At 35.8% G+C, this 27,012-nt stretch overlaps 2 protein-coding genes across 7 annotated transcripts in view; both read right to left on the bottom strand.

Moving 5' to 3' along the window:
* Positions 1–2,395, bottom strand: part of LOC118204385 (uncharacterized) — a 50,296-nt gene extending 47,901 nt beyond the window's left edge. Inside the window, exon 1 of one of the 3 annotated variants that reach the window (XM_085818869.1) lies at positions 2,194–2,395. Coding sequence is in view for 2 of the 3 variants with exons in the window: in XM_035376714.2 (XP_035232605.1) it covers positions 2,194–2,344 (151 nt within the window). In the remaining variant the exon portion in view is untranslated. The remainder of the gene's footprint in view (positions 1–2,193) is intronic. The other 2 variants (XM_035376714.2, XM_035376715.2) reach the window with 2 other exon arrangements.
* Positions 2,396–15,277: 12,882 nt separating this feature from the next.
* LOC118187156 (uncharacterized) overlaps positions 15,278–27,012 on the bottom strand; it is a 91,052-nt gene continuing 79,317 nt past the window's right edge. For all 4 annotated transcript variants that reach the window (XM_085817909.1, XM_085817908.1, XM_085817906.1 and 1 more), the window contains one exon: positions 15,278–15,477. In XM_085817909.1, the coding sequence (XP_085674035.1) occupies positions 15,421–15,477 (57 nt within the window). In that variant the 3' untranslated portion in view covers positions 15,278–15,420. The remainder of the gene's footprint in view (positions 15,478–27,012) is intronic.

Raw genomic sequence — 27,012 nt, 5'->3', positions numbered from 1 at the left:
TGAGTATGTATGGTATTAAGTATTACTCTTTTGGAAATATTGGAGTGCCAATGGATGAGATTTATAGTAGGGAAATTAAAATCTATTCCTTTGCCGTAGATTTTAATATCTTTAAAACTGATAGTTTGCAGATCTAGGTCATTAATACCTTCTTGTTGAAAGTTAGTTTTATTTAGTTTCAGACATGAAGAATACATGCGATCGTATTCTATTTGATTGTAGTTGTCGAATGTAGTAATATCATCTATGTATCTGTAAGTGTTAGAGTAATATAAATGTTGTACTTGAGATGATTGTTGTTGGAAATGAAATTCCTTGGTGAAAAGGTACTAATTACAGATCGCTGAACTCGGGCAAGTTCCTATCGGGATACCGTCGATTTGTTTAAAGAATGTATTGTTAAATGCTATATAGTTTGCTATATAGTTATTAAATAGAATACTTTTTAAATACTCTTTAGAGATAATAGTATCATTTTATCAAATAAGCAAGTTAATAAAACTGACAAATTTTAAGTTACATTTAAAACAAATCTTTTAAAATAATAATAAAATTTAAAAAAAGAAAAAGAATTTTCTGGTGAAGTTAACAGTTGTTTTGGTTTTGGGTAACTAACAAAATGATAGGATCTTCTATCAAAACATCTACTTGATAGAAAATCGTTCTGTCTTCATTAATTGGAAGAATCGTTCTGTCAAATAGATACGTGGAAAGTAAGTATGACGAAGAAAATGCATATTGTACATCTACCCTAGAGCGTTTGAAAAATCTGGAAATTAGAGACTGAAAATTCCAACGAACAGTACGAATAAACAGTCAGATCAAAAAGTATAGATGAGCAATGTATACTAAAACACAGCTGAAAGCTAGAAATAAATAAATAGTTTCATTTTAATATTCTCTGTATATCTCCAATAAGACATTTGTGCACAGTTCTTTATTTTTTCGTACAGTATCTTAATGTCAACCTTTCTATTATAAAGCATGCATATGATAGAAAAAATGTAAACTAAGAGAATCACGACAATTTTGTATTCTGGAACGATAATGATGCATACGGAACAACATGTCATTCACAATTTTTAACTTTTTACTAGCATGAAATGAACGTTCCTGCAAAGTTTTTCACTCGCTCTTTTGTAGCTGCTTTACGTTTTTAGTGCAATTTTTTACGCAGCGGTATTTTAAAACACTAAAATTTTGCCAAAGCCTATTTTTTTTACTACGAGGTATTGCATTACGATATTTCAGAACTACGGAGCTTTTTTCTGTCCTTTTTTTTTTCCTTTCCCTTTCTTGCGTTTTTAATTTTTTAATGTTTTCTTACCGACAACTTTACCACTAAATTTTTGATTGATACCTGTAAAGTAAGGAAGTATACAAGTATATAAACACTACGTAAAGTCATAAAAGATGTAATATATATTGCAGGACGGCATAAAATAGCGTATGGAAAACATAAGTGAAAAAACACACAAAGTATCGAAAATATGAAACATCAGTTCACAGTTTCTGTACACTAGGACAATGATTATGTATGTAACATCTTATTATAAATTTACAAACTGTATTACAAATGCACAGTTAAAATATATTTAGGAGATTCATTATTATACAAGTTTAATCTGATAGGAGTGCTGCGACATAAAATAATTTTATTGAGGAACATAATGACATAAAACGCATGCACACAGAAATGGAAACGCAAGGAAATACATCACGGAGCGCAGTTAATTACATTAAACAATACAGCTTGGAAAAACTTAAATATTAGGCCATAGTAGAAATATTTTGTAAGCAGAAAACTTGAAATAAAATTTGCTTCAAAATGATTTACAGTTTATTTCAAATTTTGATAATTTCCTTTTTAGTAGCTTATTCCCTAGCAAACAATATAAATCCTGAAGTCCTTATTAATACGCTATACTGCAATAAAAAAGTAGGTTTCTGAATGCTCTTTCTAGCAGATAAATTTACATAATTATTTTTTGCTTACATTACCTTGGAATCATTATTTCTGTTTTAAAATATATCTATAATGAACAACGTGAATTCATTAAAAAATTAAATAATAATGAAAATAATTTTTTAACGAAACTGACTGGTTACTGAGATGACTAATATAATTTTATTTTCCCGGACTTTCCGGATGGAAATGAATTTACATATCTAAACCAAAAAATGTACGTATACCTAATCGGCATATTATGTCGTAGTAGCACCGGCTGACATCATCTTCTGACATATCATCAAATCCTTCGTCTAAATGTCCAGAAACCATCGAATAAACCAAAGAACACAGAAAAAACGAACTCAGTTTCTTAAACATAGTAACTTTTATCATATTCGTTTAATAGTTTCAGCTAACAGGCAAATTTTATTTTTTCAAGATTTATAAAGTCAGGATATTTTGAATAAACAAGAATATTTTAACCATTAAAAAATCATCTTTTGTAAAGAATCCGCTGTTCAAATATTTTCAGCAATTATGACATTCGAGTAGCGTGGTGTAAGAATGGGATTTATGGAGGAAAATACAGATGAATGTAAAATACAGCAAATGAATACAGATTGTTTTTTCCTGCGAAATGACATGCAATTAGATCGTTAATGAAATAAATTTTCAGAGTAATGCATCTATGTCGTGGTTACGTTTTCGTACGTAATTCTGTAGAAAACATGCGATGTTATTTTAACAAAATGAAAAGATTTGAAAATGCTTACATAATGTCGTGTTATTTAACAGTGCGTGAGATTAAAAGCATCTACATTACTAATGCTTGAGTGGTGTTTCTTACTCAGAGGTCTGTATCACTTTTAATTTTGTGGTGAAATCTAAGTTACCATATTAAATAACTGTGACCGTTACGTAGAGAAACTGAAAAACATATATATGTTGTATTTTGACCACAAATAAATCTAGAACTCAGCAAATGTGTATGTGTGTGGAGGGGGGTGGTAATGGACATATGGTAGGATCTTATTTTTAACAGTTACGTACTAAACGTTTGTGAAAGGCGGACAGCTTTCTGCCAAATGTATTGCAATACTAGAAGAGATTTATCATAACATCTAATGCTTCAAAAATCGTGTTCATTATTACATTTTTCTCAATAGCTAACTGCTAACTGCCCTACACCCGGCTACTGGTTAGGAAATGCAAAATACCGGCTAGCTAACACACGTACACACGCAAAAAAATTGTGGTGAAAAATAACATGTATTTATTTGGCTACTATGTTGATGAGGTGGTGAGCACAGTATCTTCCAGGTTAAATCCCTTTTACCGACAAACTTCTCATCGGATTCGAATGCATCTTGCTCAAACGAGAAAGCCCCGCTAGAGACGGCAACCCATTTGGAAGAAGTATTTTTCTTTATCAAGACTGCGATCTCTCTCATGTAACGGGCCGGTAGCAGTGAGCCAACCGAATATCACCGGGCTTGGATAGATCCCGGAGGAGATAGAATTTTTCTTAGCGACTACCAAAAGGAAAGTGCCTCATCATTTCTTAATTTTGAAGATTCTGGTTGAATTAAATAATGTCGACCACAAGACGGCTAGGAATAATAACTAGACGATTATCAGCTCTAAGTGGATTAAGTCAGCATAGTAATAGCTCTAGCTGTCACTTAAAAAATACAAAGACGTTCATAGCCGCACACATTTAAAATGTATGCTCAGAGGGGCGAAGCGAAATATCAATCGAAAATATGATCTTTCTTAGACTCGGATATTTAAATTATTCAATAAATAGCCTCTGCTAGTATTTTCTAGCGCAACTAAATTTACGTCTTAATGGGCAGGCTTTGTAGAATCATGAGTTGTAGATACGAAGAAAGGAATGGAACTGACAGCTGATGAAGAGGCATCTTACAACTGAAGAATTGTCTGGGAAATTGAAAAATTGTCTGAGTTCAGTCCAAGGTACAATGCACACTTTATTCGGCCAACTTTACATTTTCTTGATTCATTGTCTTCAGCGCAGCATGAAGATCTAGTGCAACGTAAAACGCTATGCTAGCATTTCTGGCACATGTAGTATTGTGTAGGGCCAGGCCGTTTGCAGAGCGACTCTTTTTACCTTAAGATAGCCCAAATAACTAACACTGTAGGTCTTTTTTTTTTTTTTTGATTCAGTTTAGGCAGCTAGATTAGAAAGAGAGAAGGCTTATGTTCTCCGGTTCACTAGATTATATGGTTTAGATACTAATCCAGATTATTTAGCTCATTAATAATGCTTTCTGCAGAGGAGTTGACAGACAGTCTAGGTATTACAACTTTCAGCATTTTATTCTCTGTTAATTGGGAAGTGTAAGAGGACATGTTCGTTTCTTCAATTATGTTCTGAATTAATTTGTGGATATTGGGGACTGGAGGCGTAATCTTCAGACGATTTCCTTTCAGTTCAAATATTTTCTACCGGAGATGAAAGAAATATCTGGCAGGAATTGGTCAGAAGTTTGGAAATTGTAGGTGTAGATGGATGGAGATTGAGTCTGGAGGTTGACTATTGTTTTGCAGTTGCCTTACAACAGTCTACAAAGTGACGAAATGTGCAGAACCAGAACCAGACTGGCTGTCGGGATCATTGGGTGAGGAGAAACTTAGCTGGACAGAGTTACGGCAAGTGACAGTAGTATTGTCCACTGAGGTGGCAGGATTTATTGTATTGGACTGGTTTGTTGGTTGGTCATCTGAGATTTGACTTTCCTCTTGCGTATATATATGTCGCTATTGTAGGCTTCTTGATTTAGCTGGGAGAATCTGTTACTGGTAGTTAAAGTAAGATGATTATGGAATTGCTTTCAGACTTCTTGCTGGTTCGGCAGTAGGTGTAAAGTCGATCGAAAGAGCCGTGAACCTTTCCTCAAATTGTGCTTCCAGTTGTTTGATAATTTCTGGTTTGTCAAATTATTTCTATTTGTAGTATAGCTCTTCCTTAATGCTATACAGGCGGTAATAGTAGGACAGCGCTACACCTTTTCTGATGAAAAGTGAGTGTATTCTTTTCTATTATCATTTAAGTAACATACATTCCTAACAGATTTCAACAGCACTTAAACGAATGGTAATGATTCCCAGGAAGCTCTATAGTTGATGAGTTCCCAGTCCTGAACTGCTGACAACTCCTCTGGATTTGTACGGACACCTTCGGTGAAGATGACGTGCCCTAGATATGTGACTTCGCAGCGGAACAATTTGCATATCGAAGGACTCAGCTTGAGGTTGGCATCTTTCAGTTTCTGCAACACCTTCCTTATATTTTCTAGATGTTTCCTGAAGCTACGGCCCACTGTAATGGTGTCATCTAGGTAGACCAGCCAGGATTCGTAGTATAGGCCATGAAGCACTGTCTCCATCATTCGTTAAATGTTGCAGGGGCGTTATAGAGTCCAAATGACATACATTAATCTGCAGGAATCCTTGGCCGTAGTGAACGCAGTTTTCTCTCTTTCATCAGGGTGAATTTTCACTTGCCATTATCCACTCTTGAAGTCCAGAGTGTGAAAACCTCTTGTATCCTGATAAGGTGTCTAGAGTATCGTCAATCCTAGGAAGACGGTAACTCTCTTTTTTAGTGATATTATTTAGTCTTCGGTAGTCAACACAAAATCCTGTCGAGCCGTCTCTTCCGGACAAGAATTATGGCAGATGCCCATGGGCTGGTGGATGACACGCTGATGTCATTTTCTTGCATCACTTTCATATGATTTCCAACTTCTTCCTGTTTTGCGGACAACAGACATGTGGGATGTTGCTAGATCGGAGAGTTATCTCCCATATCAATTTGTTGCTGCGTCAGTTTTGTGCAGCCAACATCTCTGGATTTCCTAGAAAATATATCTTATAAGTCTTTAATTGTTTTTATGCCGCAAGTCTTCATTCTTTGGTTAATTTTGCAATCTGCATAATTTCTTCTATTTATTTCCATTTACCTTATCCGGAATTGCAAGTGGGGCTTTGTTAACGCACGTAATTGGAATGCATGTTGCTAGCATTTCACCCTTCTGGATGGTTCTTGGTATGTGGCTAACATTCGCCACTCTCACAGGGACGAAGTCTCTTGAAAGGCCTACTAATCTCGAAGACTAATATATCTCTTGGATTAGTTTCCGAGTATTCAGTTATTTCAAATTAGAAGTTATTGCTGTTTTTGATGGAGCCCGTTATTAATAATTCAGTCATCAGAGGAATGATGACATCTGTTTTTATTGTTATTTGGTGAGCTGAAGAAATGGTGTTTTTCATTTCAAACACAGCTATATCTTGATTTGAAGAGTGTATCTCGTTATGCTTAATGGCTAGTGTAAAGTCGTATTTCCTCAAAACGTTTACTCTATTAATTCGTCCGCGACGTTAGCGACGAAAGCCAAGTACTGGCAGTTCTCATTTCCGAAGGTAATGGTGATGTTAATTTTAACTTCAGTCGGGATCTTATCACTTATCACTATTCGCAAAGTCACACAGGAGGAGTCCATCGCAGCATTTTGTTCCATTATCGAGCTATATCTGTTTTCACGATTGTTACCTTTGCTCCTGTATCGATGATCATCTTACAACTATGCTTATTCTCGTATCATTCGAAGAATAATCCGTTATCTCTGCTTATTGAAGAGATCTGGAGAACTTTCAAAGGGGCTACATCTCTGCGCGGCAATCTCAAGGACGGCTGACAACATCCTCTCCGTAAGATTGCCGCATTTGAATTTCTCTGATTTCACATTTCCTGCAGAGATGCCCTTCCAGTCCACAATTCCATTACTTGGTTGTGTTCTTTTCAATGTTGCTTATATTCGGCCTTCTTAACGCCTCCCGAATGTCTCTTTTTTCAAATAAGCGACATCAAAATTGGGTCTTCTATTGGAACTGCTCTAATAGGATGGCGATCTTTTCGAGTCGCTTGTTGAACCGTCTCGAACTTCATGGTGTAGACTAAGCCGAAATTTAGGTCTTTATAATCCGCCAATCTGAGAGCCTTCTGAATTTCCGCAACCTTGCTGCATCGATGAAATGCATCAAGCCCATATTTGCGCTGACATCTGGTGGAAAGTCCGGCAGGATATGCTTGTTGCGCCAACCTCTCAATGTTAGTCACCAGTTCTTGAAGGCGTTTTCCTAGCAAGTTTTCAATTGCGAGCGACCCCAATCTTTTGCGCATTTTTCCCGAATCTCAGTTCCAGCGTATTCAAGAGCACGTTGAAGTTTAAAATCTGACTTTCGGATAGGACTTCCGCCAGGATCGAAAACTGGATCTTATATACACTCCATGATGATTTTCCATCATATGTGCTTCGTTTGATTACGGTATGAGAAGAGACTAGGAGCTACGTAAAATCTTCAGGTTCGTTCTTATACGCAGTCCGTTTCTCTTTCAAAGCATCTTTTTTTCGGAACTTTCTCAATTTTTCTTCAAATCTTTCTTCCACATCTGTATTTTGGCTCCAGTTTCCTCTAACCTTTCCTTCACTTTCTATTTTATGTCTTTAAACTTAGCTTCGGTTTCCTCTTTAAGATCCACAATGTCGCTTCTAATCTTGCTTTGATCCACTTCCAATCTGTTGGAATTTCTCTTGCAGCTTTTCTCATCCAGCTTTTATTTCTTTTTTCGCGATTTTATTCATCTCCTCGTGTCTGGCTTTCATCTCCTTTTCTCCGGCTTTGATATTTTCTTGTAAGGTTTTTACAGCTGCTAACAAGTCCATCAAAGTCTTCCTTTCCTCCGCCATGGCTTTTCCCTGTAGGTGGGCCACTGGCATTCACTGACAATCCCCACTTCTGACATTAGTTGTCGTGTTGTACGGGTTCATAGATTTGTGTTAATTGATGATAACACTTGATGAAGAATCACAAAACAATTTATTCGCCAGTAATACACATTGCAGACACGTTTACAGTTATCTGAAAAACCTATGACGAACACGTTGAAACAATCTGCAACACAACCTTCAGGCTATAACGGTGAAGACAGCTTCATGGCAAAGCACTAGACTACGGCTCCCGACTCGGTCGATCGCGCTCAAGCTAATCGCTGAACTCGAGACACTACTTCATTACAGAGTTCAAGATACTACTACTCCGCGTACAGGCAGGGTATATATAGCTTTAACCTACTTTGGAGAATATTCTCGGAATGGGCGATTTCGAGCTAAATCTGACAACTATACCTTTTCCTACCACTTTCTGGCAATCCTAACTCCGCTTTGCGTGTAATCTCTGTTACCGCAGCTTGTATTTCCTTCTGTTTTGTAACCATATGTGAAAGCTAATTGATAAAAAGATAGAGATCCTAATATCTTGGTGGTGATGTGATATGTGATCACTTTCAGAGCTTGTCGGCAATCTAGATAAAAGTTTCCTGGTTTTTCTAATTGGCTGCACCAGGAAACTCTTATTTAGATTATCAGCAAATTTAGTTCTTTGCAAAGGCATTGGTCTGGATATTAAGTTGTGATACTTAGGCTGCTATCACACGTCGGTTTGTTTCGGAAGAACAACTGTTTGGAAGAATTTTTCTGCTTTGTCACAACAGCCAATCAAAACAGATCGCTTTGGGGTTAACGCAGGGGAAACTAGTTCCCCACTACAAACAGGCTAATAGCATTCGAAGCTGATAGCAGATTGGTTGAAAACGAACAAACTGCAATTTTTTTGGAAAGGAAAGAAAAAGTCGCGCGTCTTTCTTTCAATAGTAAACCAGGCAGAAAAATTGTCCGAAACAGTTGTTCGTGTGAAACAAACGCCGTGTGATATGGGCCTTAGGCTTTAGAATCTTCAATTCGTGCTTAGGTATGCAAAGATATAATTCCTATTAAAATTTCGTGGCGAAGGTAGAAGTACTTTTTGTGTTTTTGATATATTGATTAGAAAAGGTCGCTGAATTCTATTAATAAGCAGTCTTCATTTCTCTTATAGGAATTGCTTAAGCTGATGCTAAATATGTGCCTATTTTTTTCTCTTGCGGTACAATATATAAATTTACGAATTTTGGACTTATATTGGAGCCCTGCATTCTACGAAATCTTGTGACAGTGAGACACGTTTCTCTTCTCAGCTCATCAAGGTTGGAAACCCATTAAAATTTGTTGTCGATTAATACATCTAAGTACTTGATTTCGTTATGAATTTTTATATTTTTGCCATTCGTTTTAAGTATTACCAGTGATCGTTTAACGCGGTCTTTGGAAGATAACTGTCGGAGATTTTTCTTCAGAAATTACACTCATGTCCAAAATTATGTTTACATGCATAAATTCACGGATTTCTCAGAGAGTATAACTTATAATTTAATGAATTTTCGTGGAATCATACATAGCATGATGACACATAAATGCAAAAGAAAAAATTGAAGATCACCTCATATGATATAAAATTGCAGCATGAAACAATAAAAATGATAATAAAGTGTGATAAAGAGAGTTAAGAAAAAAAGGAATGATTCAGAAAAAGAATTAAGTCTTACGAATTTAATATGGAATATGATCTCCCCTGACTTGTACACACATATCACAACGTGTTTTAAGTCTGGAAATAACTTTGTTAACCACAGTTTGGGAAATTAATCTCCACTCTTCCACAATGCCATCTTCAGAGCATTTACATCTCTAGGAGGAGGATATATAAGTGCAATTGCTCTTCCAAGGTAGTCCCATAAGTTCTCTATCGGGTTAAGGTCAGGAGAGTTTGGTGGCCAAGGTATTCGTTTAATGTCTTCACTTTCAAGGAATTCATCAACGAGGTTTGCTCGATGTGGACGGGCATTATCATCCATAAATAAAACGTCAGGTCCATATACACCCCTGAAAAGTCTTACATAAGGATCTAAGACCTCATCCCGATATATCTGGCTTGTCACAGATCCGCTGCTGAACACGTGTAGGGGCGTACGTCCATCGATCATTATTCCAACCCATACCATCACACCTCCACTACCGAAACGGTCACGTTCCACAATGTTCGAGGGATCATTTCGTGTTCCTGACTCCCTCCAGATGTAAACACGTTTAGAATCACCAGTTAAACTAAACCGCGACTCATCAGTAAAGAGAACATGGGACCATTGATGTTCAGTCCAGTTTTGATGTTCTTTCCACCAATTAAAGCGATCCCTCTTTTTCTGTGAAGACAGTAAAACACATACCCTTGGCTTTCTGGCATAAAGGCCTTTTTCATTAAGCCTTCTGTATATTGTTTGCCGTGATGCAATATGTTCCAGTGGCGGCTGCAAGCTCTGAACTTAACTGGCGAGCAGTAGCCTTTCTGTTACGACGGGCAGTTAATGCCAGATACCGATCTTCAGAAGCAGTTGTCATTCGTTTCCGACCTTGTCCAGGCCTCCTTACAACACTTCCATCATTTTGAAACTGTTTCCATAGCTTAGAGACTGTCTGTCTTGAAATATTCAGGCTGTTTCCATGATTAACTGCCCTGCTTCTAAACGACCGATAATTCGCCACTTTACAGATTCTTCCAAATGATACTTCGAAGCCATAACAAACCGTTTTGAGTCCCTACACACTGAAATCAATGGCTATGTTGCAGAAATTCATTCAAATATTCAGTTTGCGCAAAGCGCTTGATTAACCCTTGGATGACATAACGCCTATATTTGCATATCACAAACCGTTTGATTACTTTTGATTGGATAATGCTAATTAGGCTTGGTTTTCACACATTCCCTGCAAATACGGATCACATTGATTCGATATTTCATTGAAAATCATCATTTTTGGGTATGTAAAGATAATTTTGGACATGAGTGTATTAATTTTAATTCGTTGCAAAGAACGCTGAAGATATTTATGGTTTCTTAGATACTGGTTTGCAGAATGTCATGGGTTCAGCCACTGTCAAGAAATACAATATCATTCGCGAATGCAATTGCTGTTGAGAGAGATGGCCGTATGAGGATATAATGGAATTAAAAGCTAAATTCGAAAGGCCTGCAATCATGCATGAGCTGAGAGCATCTCTTTGTTGCTGTCGTTTAATGAATGTGTTGGTCTAATGAATTAATTAGCTCTACTTTTAAAATTTTTAATTAGATGGAATAAGCTTGAAAGGCATTTGACATTCCTGAGTATAATGTACGCGGGCGTACCTTTAGGCCCCGTCCAAATGAGGGCGTAAGGGGCATAAGTGGTTAAAGCCGAGCTCCGTTGCCAAGGCAACCAGTCTCTGCTACGTCACAGAATCTGGTTTAGGGCTCGTGGCATAGGGTTCAAAGTTTTTAACTTTACGCCGAGTTTGGGATAAGCGTCGACCAATCAGAGCGAAGTTAAAACGAAGCGGTTTTCTTTAGATGATTTCGCTGTCACATCGAAGGCGACGTTTTTTTAAATATGGAACACATCGTATCCTAATGAGTTGTAATCGTATCCGAAAGAAATAAAGAGTTGATCTTGCAAGAAATCTACGATGAATGACATGTATTTTTTAATGAGATTTTAATGAGTTTTTCAATTTATATTGAAAAATATGGATGAAACTCGTAAAGCGAAAGTTAAGCTCAGGATTATGGACGCTGTGTATGATCCTGTAGATGATTGATGCCATCCAATATTTTTCATTTTACTGTGAAAATTTTTTAAAAAATGCACGATTGCAAAAATTTTATTTTTTCTGTGTAAATTATTATTATTACTTTCTTTCTGTCTATAATTGTTTTTTAAAAATTATTACTATAATTTTTTCCTGTTTAATTATTTTTGTATTTAAGAATAAATTTATTGAAAAAGCTGGAAATATTGTATTGCTATTTGCTTCAAATGCTGATTTTTCTTTCCAAACAAACTTCATGAATTAATTTTACTAAAACATCAAATCAATATCAAGAATCTGCTGTTTTTTTAACAGTAAAAATATTACTTTAAAGAAAAAAGAAAAAAATTATTTTCACTTATTTAAGAATAGTCACAATAGTCAATTCAATGGTGTAACTTTGTATAAGTAATAAAAGATTAATCGTTTGAGAAAATGCTCTTATGAATTCCAAGAAGGAAAAAAATGTAGTGAAATATCCTTAAAACAGTCAAGAGTCTAGACAGTTTTGTCTTCTGTTGAAGTTCTGGTCTGTTTTTTTAATTACGTTCTCCATGAAAGGAATGTACTTTTAATGAAACTGAATAGCACACATAATTCGTAACATGGACTATAATTTAATGAATAGTATTTATTATTATTATCCACTCTTTATTACTATCATTTGAATGGAATTTTGATCATTAAATTCATGCTATTTTTCTGGTAGAAATTCCTGGATAAGGTATGAATGTTTATAATTTTGATGTATTTGAAGACTTGGGTACCTAAAATTTGTCAATGTGAAAATACTTTTGAGATTGGGTCGTAAATAGAAATGACAGCATATGTTGAAATTAAATTCAGGGGTGAGGCTTATACATGCAAATTATTAGAAATAGGTGTATGCAGCTGGCAACACAGCAAAATGTATTTAATGATTGAGCATAAAATACATTGTTGGGTGAACGTTTCCTAGTATTGTACTAGTTGTGGTTGTTGGTCATTGTGACCAGTTGTGGGATACTAGTACTAGTGATAATTGATACTGGTAGTGCAGCAAACTACTATAGTGATCGACAGGGACAGTGAATAAGGAGTGCTAAGCACACATGTTTCACTGTCATAGAAACATTTTCCTTTTGATTGAAAATTAAAATAATAATAATAATAATGTATGGTAAGTACTGTTTTTAGCTTAACTGCTTTCCTACCTGCAAAATGGAAAAATATTATATACAGGCTATCTGTTAGTTATCCTCAAGATTTTTTTTTAATTAGGCATATTTAGAATATCGTATTTCTCCTAAGAGAAATTATATATAAAAATTGAAGAAGGTTTTATATATATAAATATGCATGTGCATGTTTATAGTATAGAGAGTACTACAGTACAATGCAGAAATTCTCCATACTGCTTGGCACAGAAATATATATGCCGTCTTTCAAAAAAAAATATCCTCGACCATTTCGTTCTTTTTCGTTTTTTACCTTCTTCCGTTGCCTCTTGACTAATGAGAAGGGCAGATAACAGATTATTCTGTTGAGCCAGTAAAACTTTGTGGCGAGCTGAAAGAGCCATGACACAACGAAAATAACAAGCAGAGATTTAGATTCTCTCATTGGCCACGGCTTACACCTCGTTCTCGCAGGTGTGAACAGGTCTCCCGTATTTTATGCCCTTATGATTATGCTTCTATGCGCTTTGCGCCCACGTCTGAACGCACCTTTATAGGAAAGAAATAAACATCGCAAACCATATGAAGCACAAAATAGGTAACTGACAAGTAAGGTAAGGGGCTCCTATCTGTTTACTTCGGGTAAATAATAGATGACCCCTATATTTCTATGTAGCATAAGGTCACATTACCTGATAAGTGAACACATGTAATAAATAACCAGCATTGAGTTGGTAAGGTATCAACAATGTAATGTATCGTAGTATGTAATTCATGTAAACTAATTATTGTGGAAACACACGTAATTGCATACAATGAACTGACAAAAATAAGTTGGCAATGTATGAGCATATGTATGCAGATATATCTAAAAGTACGTAGTAAGCATAAGTATGCAGATGAAGCTATTTTTTTTCTTTTGTTTTCAGACAAATTTATTTATGTCTTTTTTATTATTTTATATTCTTTTCTATTTTTGACAGCTGTTTGTAAAATAGAAATTATGTAAACAAGTCATGATTGTAGGCATGATCTATATACTAAAAATAAGTTACTTCTAGCCAACTCAATTTATAATGTCATGATAAATTTTTACATGCAACAATGTACTGCTAGACAATAATGTAATTTCTGAAAATCAATTAACACAAACATACGTTACAGCACAAAATGAATCGTAAAAATTGAGTTGTTAAAGTTTCAGCACAACTTTACAGCAGCACTTAAATGTAAGCTTTGTAAACAGTTTTATAGTTCCTAATTACTTCTGATAGTAAATAGATCATGTTTACAAAAATGATTTGTAACGTGGGAACAGTACGTCTGTTTCTAATGCAATATATAATGTCCTGAAACATGTTGCCTGTACCCACTACAATAGATAACATCTTAAAATATGCACCTGCACAATTATGTATTTCGAAATGTATATCATGTAATTTAATCCCTTTTACTTGAGCTCATTTAACGCTGAAAGGTAGGAGTACCGTTGATGCCGCCGCCGGTTGGCAGTACTTATAGTGTTCACTGGAGTCACAATTTCCTTCACGACTAGAGGAATGATGCCAGAATGTTGTTAGTTTTCTAGTTAGTGTGTGGGGCTAATACCTGCTTACTTAGGGTAAATATTAGGTGGCGTCCTCACTTCTACATAACATAACATAACATAAATGTATCTTTGAGAAGATGAATGTGTGCAGGGTGGAGTAATCTTGGGCGAAAGATGAATTAGTTCGAGCTAATAGGAGCACATGGCAGATCTGCTGAAAGTCTGATCCAGCTTTTAGTATTTCTTAACTGAAGCAAGTTTCTGTGCCTTAAATGTACATAAATTATACACAATTTTAATATAAACATAAGAACTATTTTTATTAGGATGCGATGTGCATTTTTTTTATTTACTGACACATTTAGTTCTCTCTTGTCTCGTCCCAATGCTCCCTGACACCAGACGCTTATGCAAATATGAGGTCAAGTGACATAGTTTAAAACTAGGATATATTCTTAACGACTGTTTATGATACAATGAGAGCCGAACTTAAAAGTAATTAACTTACTAACTAACTTACTAACTACTAAATGTATCGTAATAGCAAATACTTCTACTTAACAGCTCTTGAGTAATTTATTTATACATTTAAATTTCTAATTCAGATATAAACTGCAATCGATAGGTTAGTCTTTTTAAATGGCTGCGCTCTGGTTCTAATATACGACAGTATGCTGTAGCTCTTTTATTTTTATTAAAAAAGCACTGGATGTTTTTGTTTGTAGTGTCTGCTCTGATATGAACGAGCAAATACCTACAATGTAAATACAAGAGTTAATAAAGTTCTGATAAATTTCTAAGTTTATTTTATGCTTTTTAAATCTATCTATATATATATATCTTTATCAATATCTCTCTATCTATCAATGAATCTATTTATTCGCCGAATGTTAATAAAATATCGTCCCCTGTACTAACAGATGTCGGCTACAGACTACAGAATTTATAGCTTTGTGATATTTTTACGTGATTTACAGCACGAAATCTTGCAATTTAATGCAGGGAAATGAAATTAGCAGTGAAACAGTATATTTGATTTAAAATTTATATTTTTATTTAATTAAAGTTTACTTCAAAGATATCCAATATTATAACGAAATTTTACAGAATATGTGAAATCCTTCTTTGATGTTTCATAGTTAGAAGAAGTCTTTTACAAGATCGGATATTCACTAATTTTCACATTCTTTTCTATTGTAGTATTCTACAATTAAGGCTTCACTGCAATCCTAGTAAAGAAAACAAAAATTAAATTCAATTTCGGTTATAAATCAAATTTTCAATTCAAGATGAGTCAATAAAATAGAAACATTTCGAAAATTTTAGAAAACTGATTTAATTACACGGCCCTTGAAATGACGCATAACGCAGGAAATATTTTAAAACTATTGTTCAGTTAAAAAAAAATTTTCCTGCGTTACACCAACTCAGTGAATATTAGCAATTTAACAAATATACGCTCTATTTTATATTTCATTAAATTTCAATTGCAAACTTTATTTATTTATTTATGAATTTATTAAACTTTTTATGACAAACTTTACTTGTTTATGAATTAATAATGCAGTTGAAACAGAGCATGGGCACCCATCATGCATCAGAGGTTGTAAGGATCTTAAGTTTTACTAACGTTTATTTTTATTTTAAATATTTACTATCACTTTTTATTTTCTACTTCCGGCCAGAATTAAAAGCTTTAACTTATTTATGCAAATTTGTTGGCGAACGCCAAGTACTTAAGTTGTGGCTTTTTGCCAAGCGAGAGAGAGGAAGGAGTTAGTCGAAGCAGGCCGTTTGCCTTAGCAGTTTTACTCGGTTGCAGGTTGCCTTCCAGGCCAGAGGTTTAATCCTCTTGATAATTTTAAACGTATTGTAGTATTAACAGTTCTCTGTACTACATACGGCTTCCTGTTAATATACGGCCAATCTTCCACGTAGGCCCTTGTTTATTATTCCAAAGTTAAGTTAGAGTTTAGTTAATATTTTTATATTCTTACGTTCAGACCACAAGTAGTTGGTCTCTGTATTCCGAAGTACGGAAATTATTGTAAAGAGTGAAAAATAAAGGGTTTTGTATACCCTTCCTGTGTATCTTGTCTACTTCCCACATTTATTGGACATAGCTTTAGTAAGCTCCCTGTTCCGAGTCAGGTTCTGGAATGTTCCCCAAGAAAGTAAGGCGGAACACTGAACCTGATAGTGGCGCCCAACGAAGAAGAATAACCATGGCCGAGTTTCAAGAAGAACCTGTGCTGCCTGCAGAAGCGGCTCAGAATCCAGAAATGCCAGCTGCCGCCCTGGAAGGATTTGGTTACATCGTCCAAACCATGCGCGCAGCGATGAAACCAGAAGCAACATTTAATGGAAACTCACCGGTAACCAGTTTTTTGGAAAAATTGGAGGACCACTTCATGATGTATCCCGTGCATGAGTTCCAAAAAGTCACATTAGCTACCAGCGCTTTGAGGGGCCAAGCGCTTAATTGGTTCAAATGCATAGGCAGAAGTCTCTTGGGTCAAACAGGAAGTCCCACCTATACTTAGGAAAATTTCAAGACAGCCTTAGTAAAAGCCTTCCCTGTCGTAAGGGATCGTGCGAAATTAGAAGCGGAACTTTTCAGCATATATCAGCAAAGAATCGAAAATCTTTACACCTTTATTTTAAGAAAAATTCACGTCTTCAAACTCTTGTATGGAAACCGTCCGGATCCTGAGATAATTCAAGTGATTTTGCCGAGGTTACTTCCTCAAGTACAAGACTTTATTGAATTAAGGAATCCTACTACACTGGAAAAGTTATTTGAGCTAACAATCCAGTTTGAAAGTAGAAGAACGGCGGACATTGAAAGAAGACGCCAATATCAACAACGAAACCAATTTGGTGAGCCAAGACCACAGCAAAGTCAAGCACACGGCTACGGAAGCAAAGCGAATCAGTGGGCAAGGAAACCCGAGCATCCAAAAACAGCCGGCGAACGTCGACAGTTCAATAGCAATCCAGGAAAAAAGTCTCAAGGCCAGTGGAAAAAGAAGGAAAGCATGGAAATGAAAAAAAGATTTAAACTAAAACGGATTTCTGCTGACGGGAGGGCGCGGAAATCCGAAGGCCAAGAAAACCCCTCTTCCTTCAAGTTAAATACAGTAATGGTGAAAAATTTGACTCTTCCGAAGATTGAAGTGTTGGTGAATAACAGACCAGCCACCGCACTCCTGGATACAGGCGCGCAGTGTTCCTGTGTGGCAGAAGATTTTTTTAGGAAGTATTTTCGGAAATACCGCATATATAATTCGGATAATGCGACAGTGTTAGCTGCGCAAGGAGAAAGATGCAAGTGCATAGGTAAATTACATCTATACGTCCGTATCAAGGACGAACAAGTAAAGGTTATGTTTTTTATAGTAAAGAATCTGCAAGCACATATTATCTTAGGGATAGATTTTCTTTCAGAGGCAGAAGCAACGCTGGATTTTAATGAAGCGTCCCTTAAGCTGACGATGAAACCAGTTCGAGAAGAAAAATCGGAACCGCCAATGTTAAACCTTGATCACCTGCCTAAGGAAGAGCAACAAAGAATCCGACAAGTGGTATGTGAATTTGCTTCGTTTTTTAGTGATATTCCAGGATTTACTCAAGTTACTAACCATAGTATTGACACCGGAGATTCAATGCCAGTTCGCCACAAAGCATACCGGTATGATAAGAATAAAGAAAAAATTATAGAATGGCGCATTAGCGATATGCTAGGTAAAAAGATCATAACGGCCATCTCAAGTAGTTATGCTAGCCCGGTGGTTTTATGTAAGAAAAACAATGACTACCCATTAACACATCCAAAACGGTAGCGTTTCGCGATTGACTATGGTAAATTAAACTCCATAACTAAATATCCGGTATATTCGTTACATATTATTGAAGAAATTCTAAGGAACATAACGTCTACCAAATATATGACGACTTTAGACTTAACAACTGGTTATTTTCAAATAGGGGTTAGACCGGAGGACGTGCCTAAGACTGCTTTTATAACCACGTCTGGCACTTATGCATTTTTGCGTATGCCGTTTGGCCTTTCAGGGGCACCGGCAACATTTCAGCGATGTATGGACATTGTGTTAAGGCCTGTTCTTGGAAAGTCCACATTTATCTATTTAGATTATATCATTATTACTAGTGATAATCTGGACCAACATGTACAGGATTTAAGACAGGTGTTTTCTTTATTAAATGAGGCCGGTATAAAAGTTAATGTCGAAAAGTGCAAATTTGCAGCCCCTGAATTAAAATATTTAGATTACAAAATATCTCAGAAAGGAATCGAGACAGACGAATCAAAAATAATCGCTGTGCAAAAGTATCCGCCACCAAATACGGCTAAGAAGCTCTCTTCTTTTCTAGGACTTTGTTCATATTATAGGTCCTTTATAAAAGATTTTGCAGCTATTGCTGAACCATTGTTAAAATTTAAAAGGAAAAAAGCAAGATTCTCGTGGACGGCCGAAGCCAATAGGGCTTTCGAAAATTAAAACAAGCATTAACACAAGCCCCTGTGTTGAAATTTCCTGAAAAGGATGAGAATTTAGAAATTTCAGCGGATGCTTGGGATTATGCGGTAGGAGCGGTACTTTCGCAAAATCAGCAGCCCGTGGCATTTTTTAGTCGAACTTTAAATCAAACACAAAGAAATTATTCCGCGAGTGAGAGAGAGGCACTTGCAGTTCTGTTAGCAGTGCAAAAGTTCCGAGTCTGTTTTGGAAAGGCGCCAATAACAGTATATTCTGATCATGCGGCGGTAACTAGATTGTACTCAGGGAAAAACTTATCCCCAAGGTTAATAAGATGGGCACTCAAGCTACAAGAATATAATCTGGTAATCAAGCATAACCCCGGAAAGGAAAATATCGTAGCGGATGCCCTATCCAGAATAAAAACAGATGAAGAAGGTAATACTGTAAAGGTGGCAATGCTCACAGCATGTACGATTCATTCCCGAGAAACTGTAATAACCGAACTGGGTAAAGATCCTGAATTTAAAAATATTTATGAGTATTTAAAGGATCCTGAAAATTTTAGCCACCAAGATATTGTGGCGATAAGAAATAGGGCGGCCCATTACGAACTAATAGATGGTCTATTATTTTATACAAAAACTACGAATTCCAACAACGAATTTCGACCTGTTATCCCAGCTAGTCTTAGATTAAATATACTGCAGGAGTTACACGACTCCCCTTTAGCTTCTCATCCTGGTATTCGAAAAACCATCCAACGCGTACGCGAAGCAGTTTATTTTCTTGAGCTGCAAAAGTTAACAAGGGCGTATGTCCAGTCCTGCCCAACATGTCAAGCAGTTAATTATATTAATTTCCGCCCGGCCGGGTTTCAAAATAGCATTAAATCCGAATTTCCAAATGAAATAATTGGCATCGAATTATAATTATAAATTATCCCTTTCCCAAAAAGTCAGTTAAATAAAAGTCGGTATCTCCTTGTGATGGTTGATCATTTTAGTAAGTGGGCCGAAATTGTTCCCTTAAAACGAGCCTCCGCGAAATTAGTTACTGATTCTATTTTAAATAAATATATTTTAAAATACGGGGCGCCCCTAAAAGTTATATCGGATAATGGTCCTAAATTTGTAAGTAATATATTTGAAGACATGTGCCAAAAACTGGGCATACGTCATTTAAAAATGGTCCCGTATCGGCCGCAATCAAATATAGCGGAACGGGTCAATAGAAATATAGTGAAAATTATCCGTAGTTATGTTAAAAATTTTCATAAAAGCTGGGATAATTATGTCAATGAATTTGCTTTCGCCCTTAGTACCGCAAAACATGATACAACGGGCAAAACTCCTGCTGAGTTATTTTTAGGCAGAAAGATTATAACGCCGTTAGATAAATTATTTTATGTTCAACAAAGAGCCCCAGAATTTAAAATGGGTAATATAGAAAAATTAATTAAAGAAGCAAAAAAGAACACTGAAGTAGCACAAAGAAAACAAAAACTTTATTATTATTTGAAACGACGGGGAGTAACTTATAAAGTAGGGGATGAAGTGTTAAAAATTAAGCATTCACTTTCTTCAGCACCAGAAGATAAAACCGCCAAATTTTTTCCACGATTTGAAGGACCATATGTCATAGAAAAAATAACTCACGCTGTAGTGGTGTTAAAAGCCAGGAATGGTGAAACATGCTCCGCAATCATTGACCAAATAAAACCATACTATGACCGTAATAAAATACAAATATTCAAAGATCTTTTGCAGGATCCGGCACGGCAGGCACAAGCTCGAGAGGTGGAACAACGTCAAGCACAAGGACAAGCCATTAGGAGGCAGGAGCAATTGAAAAGAAAGTTTCCCCGTTGGAAAATTGAAGGTAACAAGAAAAAGAAGCCGTTCCACCGACCACAAAAGAGAGCGCACGACCACCCCCAGAATGAAGAAGGGAGAAGTATGACGAATGCAAAGAGAGCCAGGAGAAATAACGGCAACTATAACCCGGCTCCCAAACAGAAGATCTACTCATCGGACAGGACTCTCCGCAGCAAATGTCGCCGAACTGCGGAAGGGCCACCAGCGGCGGAGGAAAAGTTACAAGGAAAATTTGAACGGCCAACAACGAGGTCCAAGCAGGAACGAGAGAGAAGTTTCCCGGTTCCGCCAAGACCAGCTGCCATCAAACGGCCAGGACCACAGGCAGAGGCGAAAAAGAAGGTATTCAAGGGTGACCGAACTGGAGGGAAAAGAAAGCTTCTAGAGGAAGGTCTGAAGGGCGAGCCCGCACAAGAAGGAGGATAAATCAAACTAGAATCTTCGCTACCTTCCAGGACTGGGCTGAGAAAAGAATGTCCGAATATCACAAAGATAAGTAAAATTTTATGTTACTTTGCAAACTTAAGTTAATCTTTCTTCTTACTGCAAGTGGCAGATTTCAAGACGTTTTACCTCATGTGAGGTCTACCTTTATCGCCAAAAAGGCGAGAAATGAGTTGTTACCTATTTTGGTATTATGTTTTTCAATTACTCGCGATTAAAACTAAAGTTCATGTATAATAGGAATCTGTAAATACTTGAATATTGTAAAAGTTATTGTATAAATTTTATTTAAAACATTCTGGCAAGAAAGAAGTTTTAGTCTGAAAGACTTTTGAAATGTAGTATTTCAATGTAGAAGAATTGGCACTTGCTTGGAAAAGAATAGAAGTTAACAATGTACTACTAATGTATGTTTTAAAATGCGTAAAATTAACGGCATGTTAATATGTTCTTATATACAATGTGAACTGTTATTTTAAATGTTAAGAAATACTGTGATATGGTAAAAGTGAAAGTAATGCCAAAAATTTTAAACTTATTCGTGTGACTGAAAAAAAAAAAAGAGAAAAGTATTGTGAATATGTGTTAAAGGTTAAATGAATGTAGTTAGGCTCTCTGACGCTACACTTCAGAGTTAGCCACTTTCAGAATAGTACCTCAGGGTTTAGAGATGAAGATAGGGTGTGTTACGAGGTCTTGTTATGTTGAATTTTAACACGTTAGTGTTTTGATTGTAGGAGGCAGTGTTGAACACGTATACATAAACACATTCGTGGTTGGTGTTTTCTTTTACAACACATGTCAGAGAGCAAGGGGAGAGATAATTAAAATAAAGTCATGAATGAAATAAGAATGTTAAGAGAAATATAAATATTCATGTTAGTTGCCATTTCATTGTGTAACATTTCATTAAACTAGTTTTCCTTCCAGATCTCTGGAAGGAACCAGATTTGAACTAAAAGCTCCTGTTTAGATGCAGTACAGATGAAAAGTGGTTGTCCATTTAGCTGATAATGTAAAAACAATTTTTTTTTTTAATTTCTAGTTTCTAGTGAGAAATGTTTGTAAAAGATTGGCCTCGCGTTAGATTCTAGAGCTAAAAGTTTTCAACAAGGTCGTTTTAGACCTCAGTTTCAAACTAATTAACTCTGGCGGGAAGTATGTAAGGATCTTAAGTTTTACTAACGTTTATTTTTATTTTAAATCTTTACTATCACTTCTTATTTTCTACTTCCGGCCAGAATTAAAAGCTTTAACTTATTTATGCAAATTAGTTGGCGAACGCCAAGTACTTAAGTTGTGGCTTTTTGCCAAGCGAGATAGAGGAAGCAGTTAGTCGAAGCAGACCGCTTGCCTTAGCAGTTTTACTCGGTTGCTGGTTGCCTTCCAGGCCAGAGGTTTAATCCTCTTGATAATTTTAAACGTATTGTAGTGTTAACAGTTCTCTGTACTACATACAGCTTCCTGTTAATATACGGCCAATCTTCCACGTAGGCCCTTGTTTATTATTCCAAAGTTAAGTTAGAGTTTAGTTAATATTTTTATATTCTTACGTTCAGACCACAAGTAGTTGGTCTCTGTATTCCGAAGTACGGAAATTATTGTAAAGAGTGAAAAATAAAGGGTTTTGTATACCCTTCCTGTGTATCTTGTCTACTTCCCACATTTATTGGACATAGCTTTAGTAAGCTCCCAGTTCCGAGTCAGGTTCTGGAATGTTCCCCAAGAAAGTAAGGCGGAACATTGAACCTGATAAGGTTACTAGCTATGTAAGGAATGATGCAGATATCAAATATCATTCCTGCTTTGGTGACAGTAGCGTAATAAGTAGTTACTTAAGCTTTCGTTGCCTGTTACCAATCACAATAGAGTTCCTTGTGAAACGATTTCATGCACCACTGCACCGAACAACGATACTTTTCAATGAATAGCAATAACAAAACAAGGCTTGCCTTACTGAGGTTAAAAATCTAGACCTATTAGAATGGAACCAAACTCTGAAAAACACCATAAACTCGAAACAGCACACCTTTGCTCTAAGAAATCAGGAATATGTGTCCCAAGACAACAAATTCACACATCCAGGTCGGATGTTCAGATCTGAATTCTCAAGAGATTAATGAGAGAAGAACTCCTTAACTCCATTCCCATGGGATGGAAATAAGCACATAAGTTTTGTTTTCAGATCGTCTCTTATATCATGAATGCAAATGAAGTCTGTGTTTCCAAGACTTTTGGGTCTTTAGTGAAAATGCATTACCTAACGTTGAAGTGTACTTCTAATATACGGAATGTTATAAAATAAGAGACCATTTCGATCCAATAACTAACTATACAAATTTTTGCAAAATGAGGATTGCCTGAATATTTGCATCACTAAACCGAAATACTAAGACAATTAAAACAGTGATAAAATTAACTATCAGTCTCGAAGATTATGAAATCTGATCCGCAATAATAATGTGAAAAACCCAAAGTAAGCTATAGTATGATGCATCAGGCCACAATTACCAAGTTTTGCGGCGCATTTCGTTTTTAATATTAAATCAATTAAAACTGTGGAAAACAAAAATTTACCAGAATGACACATTAGTAACATTAAATTTCGTAGCTGCAGAAGCCATAGATCCTCGAACTATACCAAATTTCTAAATAAAAACGTCTTTTAGTTCTCATAGTTTTTTTCTTATGTTCATATTCTAACTCAATGTAATTTCAGGAAATTTTGAGTTAGATTAATGATAGTTGCTTCATGGGCTGAATGAGATAATTAACTATTTTCAAGAAATAGAACAGCTTGCTAGAGATGAATATTTTACTATTTATATATTTACTTTATATATATTTTCTTTATACATATTTTCTTTATATATATTTACTTTATATATATTTACTTTCTAAAATTATATTTACTAAAAATTCAGAAACAAGAATGCAGATTCTTCTTTAGATAAACTATATATTACCTTTACACTCTCGCTAATTTGTGACAATGGGATGTATTTACAATGTTCAATATTTTCAGTTTAAGTCATTAGCCTTAAATTTTTAATTTGAATAAATTTAAAGTACTGTGCATTTACTATAAATTTTTATAGAAAGTTAAGACAAATTTCTTCCCATATCTTAAGCTGAAATCCGATCTCTTTAAATAACAAACTGAGCCTCTCACTCAGTCGGAATGTATATAATATAGTATGTGCTTCAAAGTGAAACGAATTGTCGTTTTAAAAGCACTTAGTCCATGAAACACTATTACCAATGAGTTTCTAAAACATAGGCAGAGTCTGGTATCAAAGTTGTATTTGACAGAGAACTACTCTAAGTAACTCAAATGTGTGAGAGTAATATTTCTTAATTAATGACAGGTAAATGCTTGCGGTTCAAGTGAATTCGGAAGCCTTTTGAAGCATAGAAGTATCTGTTGTCACCATCACATTGAACTAGAACCAGAAATTGTTTAAAACGAAGAAGAGATACTCTGAAAATAACCGCTTCTATAGACACCGGCAGATATCACGAAACTCTTTCCTTTAGACACTGGCATGAATGGTCACCGAATATGAACTTGGTCGAGAGCAACCCTACAGTTATATAAGAATTCGATCCAAGAAGGAAATACATAAATTAGCTACCTCTTAGAAAATACAGCGGTAATATCGCCAACGTTGTGCTTTTAAAAGTACTGATTTTTTCGATAAGTTGCTTAGCTCATAACATTTAAATTGCTGTAGTTTTCTGCATCAAATTATTAGAGATACATCATACTGGAGAAGAAAATGCCTTACGTAGTATTGACTTAAAGGGAGTAGTCAAAACTATGGATCCATTATGTGCAGCTACAAATCAGAAGATAGGAGGGTTAGATAAAAAAGAAGTGACATGTCTATAGTTCAGAAAAGATTTTATTACCATGGAAACACATGCTTACAATTCTCAGTGTAATCGCCTAAAATATTTACCATCTTCTTCCAAGTGACTGATAGGTGTGGTATACCATCAACACGTTTATTTATGCAGATTTCCTACCGCGACAGCTCAGCTTTATAGCATGGATACTTTCCACCCTACAGTTTAATGGATCTTTCTCGGTGGTTCTTTCTTTTTGTCAAAGGTATCATAATCGTGCGATTAATTTTGGAGGTGTAGGACTGGTGTCCCAATATCTCTCATTGTCATTCTCACGGGAGATCCATGACAGTTCCAGCATTATGACACCGCGCATTACCACTGAGGAAGACACAATCTACATGTGACACAATCTGCGTCCGGCACTCAGGAGAAAGCCACGATATTTATTGGTGACTGTTCCCATTATCTTTATGGGGATGTGAGACATCGGAATATCATCCCAAAAATGCCACTGCCTTCTTCTGAGGGCTGAACGCAGAACATTTCAAGTTACGAATCTCCTCATTCTTCACGATACTGCTTCCTAAATTATTGCGAGCGCTATCAGGGAGCACGTGCCAAGGTGAACATAAAAGGTAGCGGAGCACCAGCCATAGAACTATGATCAGTACGCCAAAATGAAAGAGCCATGGAAAAAAATATCTATTATAAGAGTAGAAGTTTTCTACCTTCAAGAGTGGATACTTCGAGGCATGAATAGAAATGGACGGGCTGATGGTGTAATAAGCCTTGCAATAACTTGCCTGAAGATGGTAGACAAGTCAAGGAGTTATACTGAGGTATAAAAAGGGGATATACCTATGGAAATAAATGTTTTTCCAGAAATATCAATCTTTTGCCATGTACTGTTTATTCAAACTTGTGTTTTGAGCAGTTAGTACCATGTATTATCAAATTTATATTAATTCAGAACTTCAGAACTCGTACCATCACATGGTAATGTACAGGGCATGGGTAAAAGCAACAGTTCCGAGATGCTATTGTTCTAAAAATGTGTTCGCATTCATTCCCAAATGCTGCCAGTTCAAAATAGAAGTGCCAGTTCTAAGTAGAAGATGGAGTTGGCTGAAAAGAAGCTCGGTCCATAACGCTGCATTAGAAATTGGGAAATAGAGGTCAGCGACTTCAATAGATGAGATGTGAGTATTTCTTTCCACTGTAATGTTTCTATATCAGTATTTAAAGGAAAACACCGACACAGAAACAACACAGGTGAAACCATAACTAACAAGCTGAAAATAAACTCTTAAGGGCTAATTAGTTTCAACATTTTGAGTGATCGTACTTAAGTGGAAAATTTATTTTTTGCGTTGTGATTATAAAATCCGGGACCGTGTTGTGAGAGGGTCGGATAACAAGATAACAATAATTCATAAATGAGAACATAACATAAAAATTCCAAATTAATTCTGCGTTTATTAGGCACTTTCAAGTCAAAGTAATTTCCATTAATTTACTTAGTATATTCTCACATTAATTTAATGAAATTTTTTTGGCACCACAAAAATATTATCATGAACCATACATATTTATCATTCAAGACAAAACTCTTAAAGAATTGTATAAAGAACAATACTCATTTTTTCTTTGCTTTTAAGAAAAGAGTTTAACAACTAGTCTAATAATAATTTTAAAATTAAAATAATTTACATTCTCAATTAGAAGGAACTCTCAGTTCAAATAATTAAAATGACTGCGGGAAGGAGACGAGTTTACAGTTCATTCGAAAGTTAAAGTTTTCTAAGTATTTATTATCTTCTTTTATTTTCATTAAAAAGAAATAAAAAGGTCTTATCTGGAATGGAGCCATCTTGAAGTGGAAGGAAACCTTTTCCTTAAAACCATCCTTACGACACCTGGCTAATCCGCATCACAAGGACTCGAAAACGGCACGGCGATAAATTCATACATCTCACAAGGAAAATCAACTACTCCGTCCAAGGAAATTGAAGGGTTGAAGAATGAGAGAGCCACTTAGAATGGATTGCCATAAGGAACAGTCCTGGTCCCGCTCAGCAAGAAGATTCGA

This window comes from Stegodyphus dumicola, chromosome 6, assembly GCF_044657685.1.
Source record: "Stegodyphus dumicola isolate Sdum_Otavi_A_Nest chromosome 6, ASM4465768v1".
NCBI classification, from domain to species: domain Eukaryota; kingdom Metazoa; phylum Arthropoda; class Arachnida; order Araneae; family Eresidae; genus Stegodyphus; species Stegodyphus dumicola.
The sequence above is the reverse complement of the archived record's forward strand: the minus strand, read 5'-3'. Positions and strand labels throughout refer to the sequence as shown.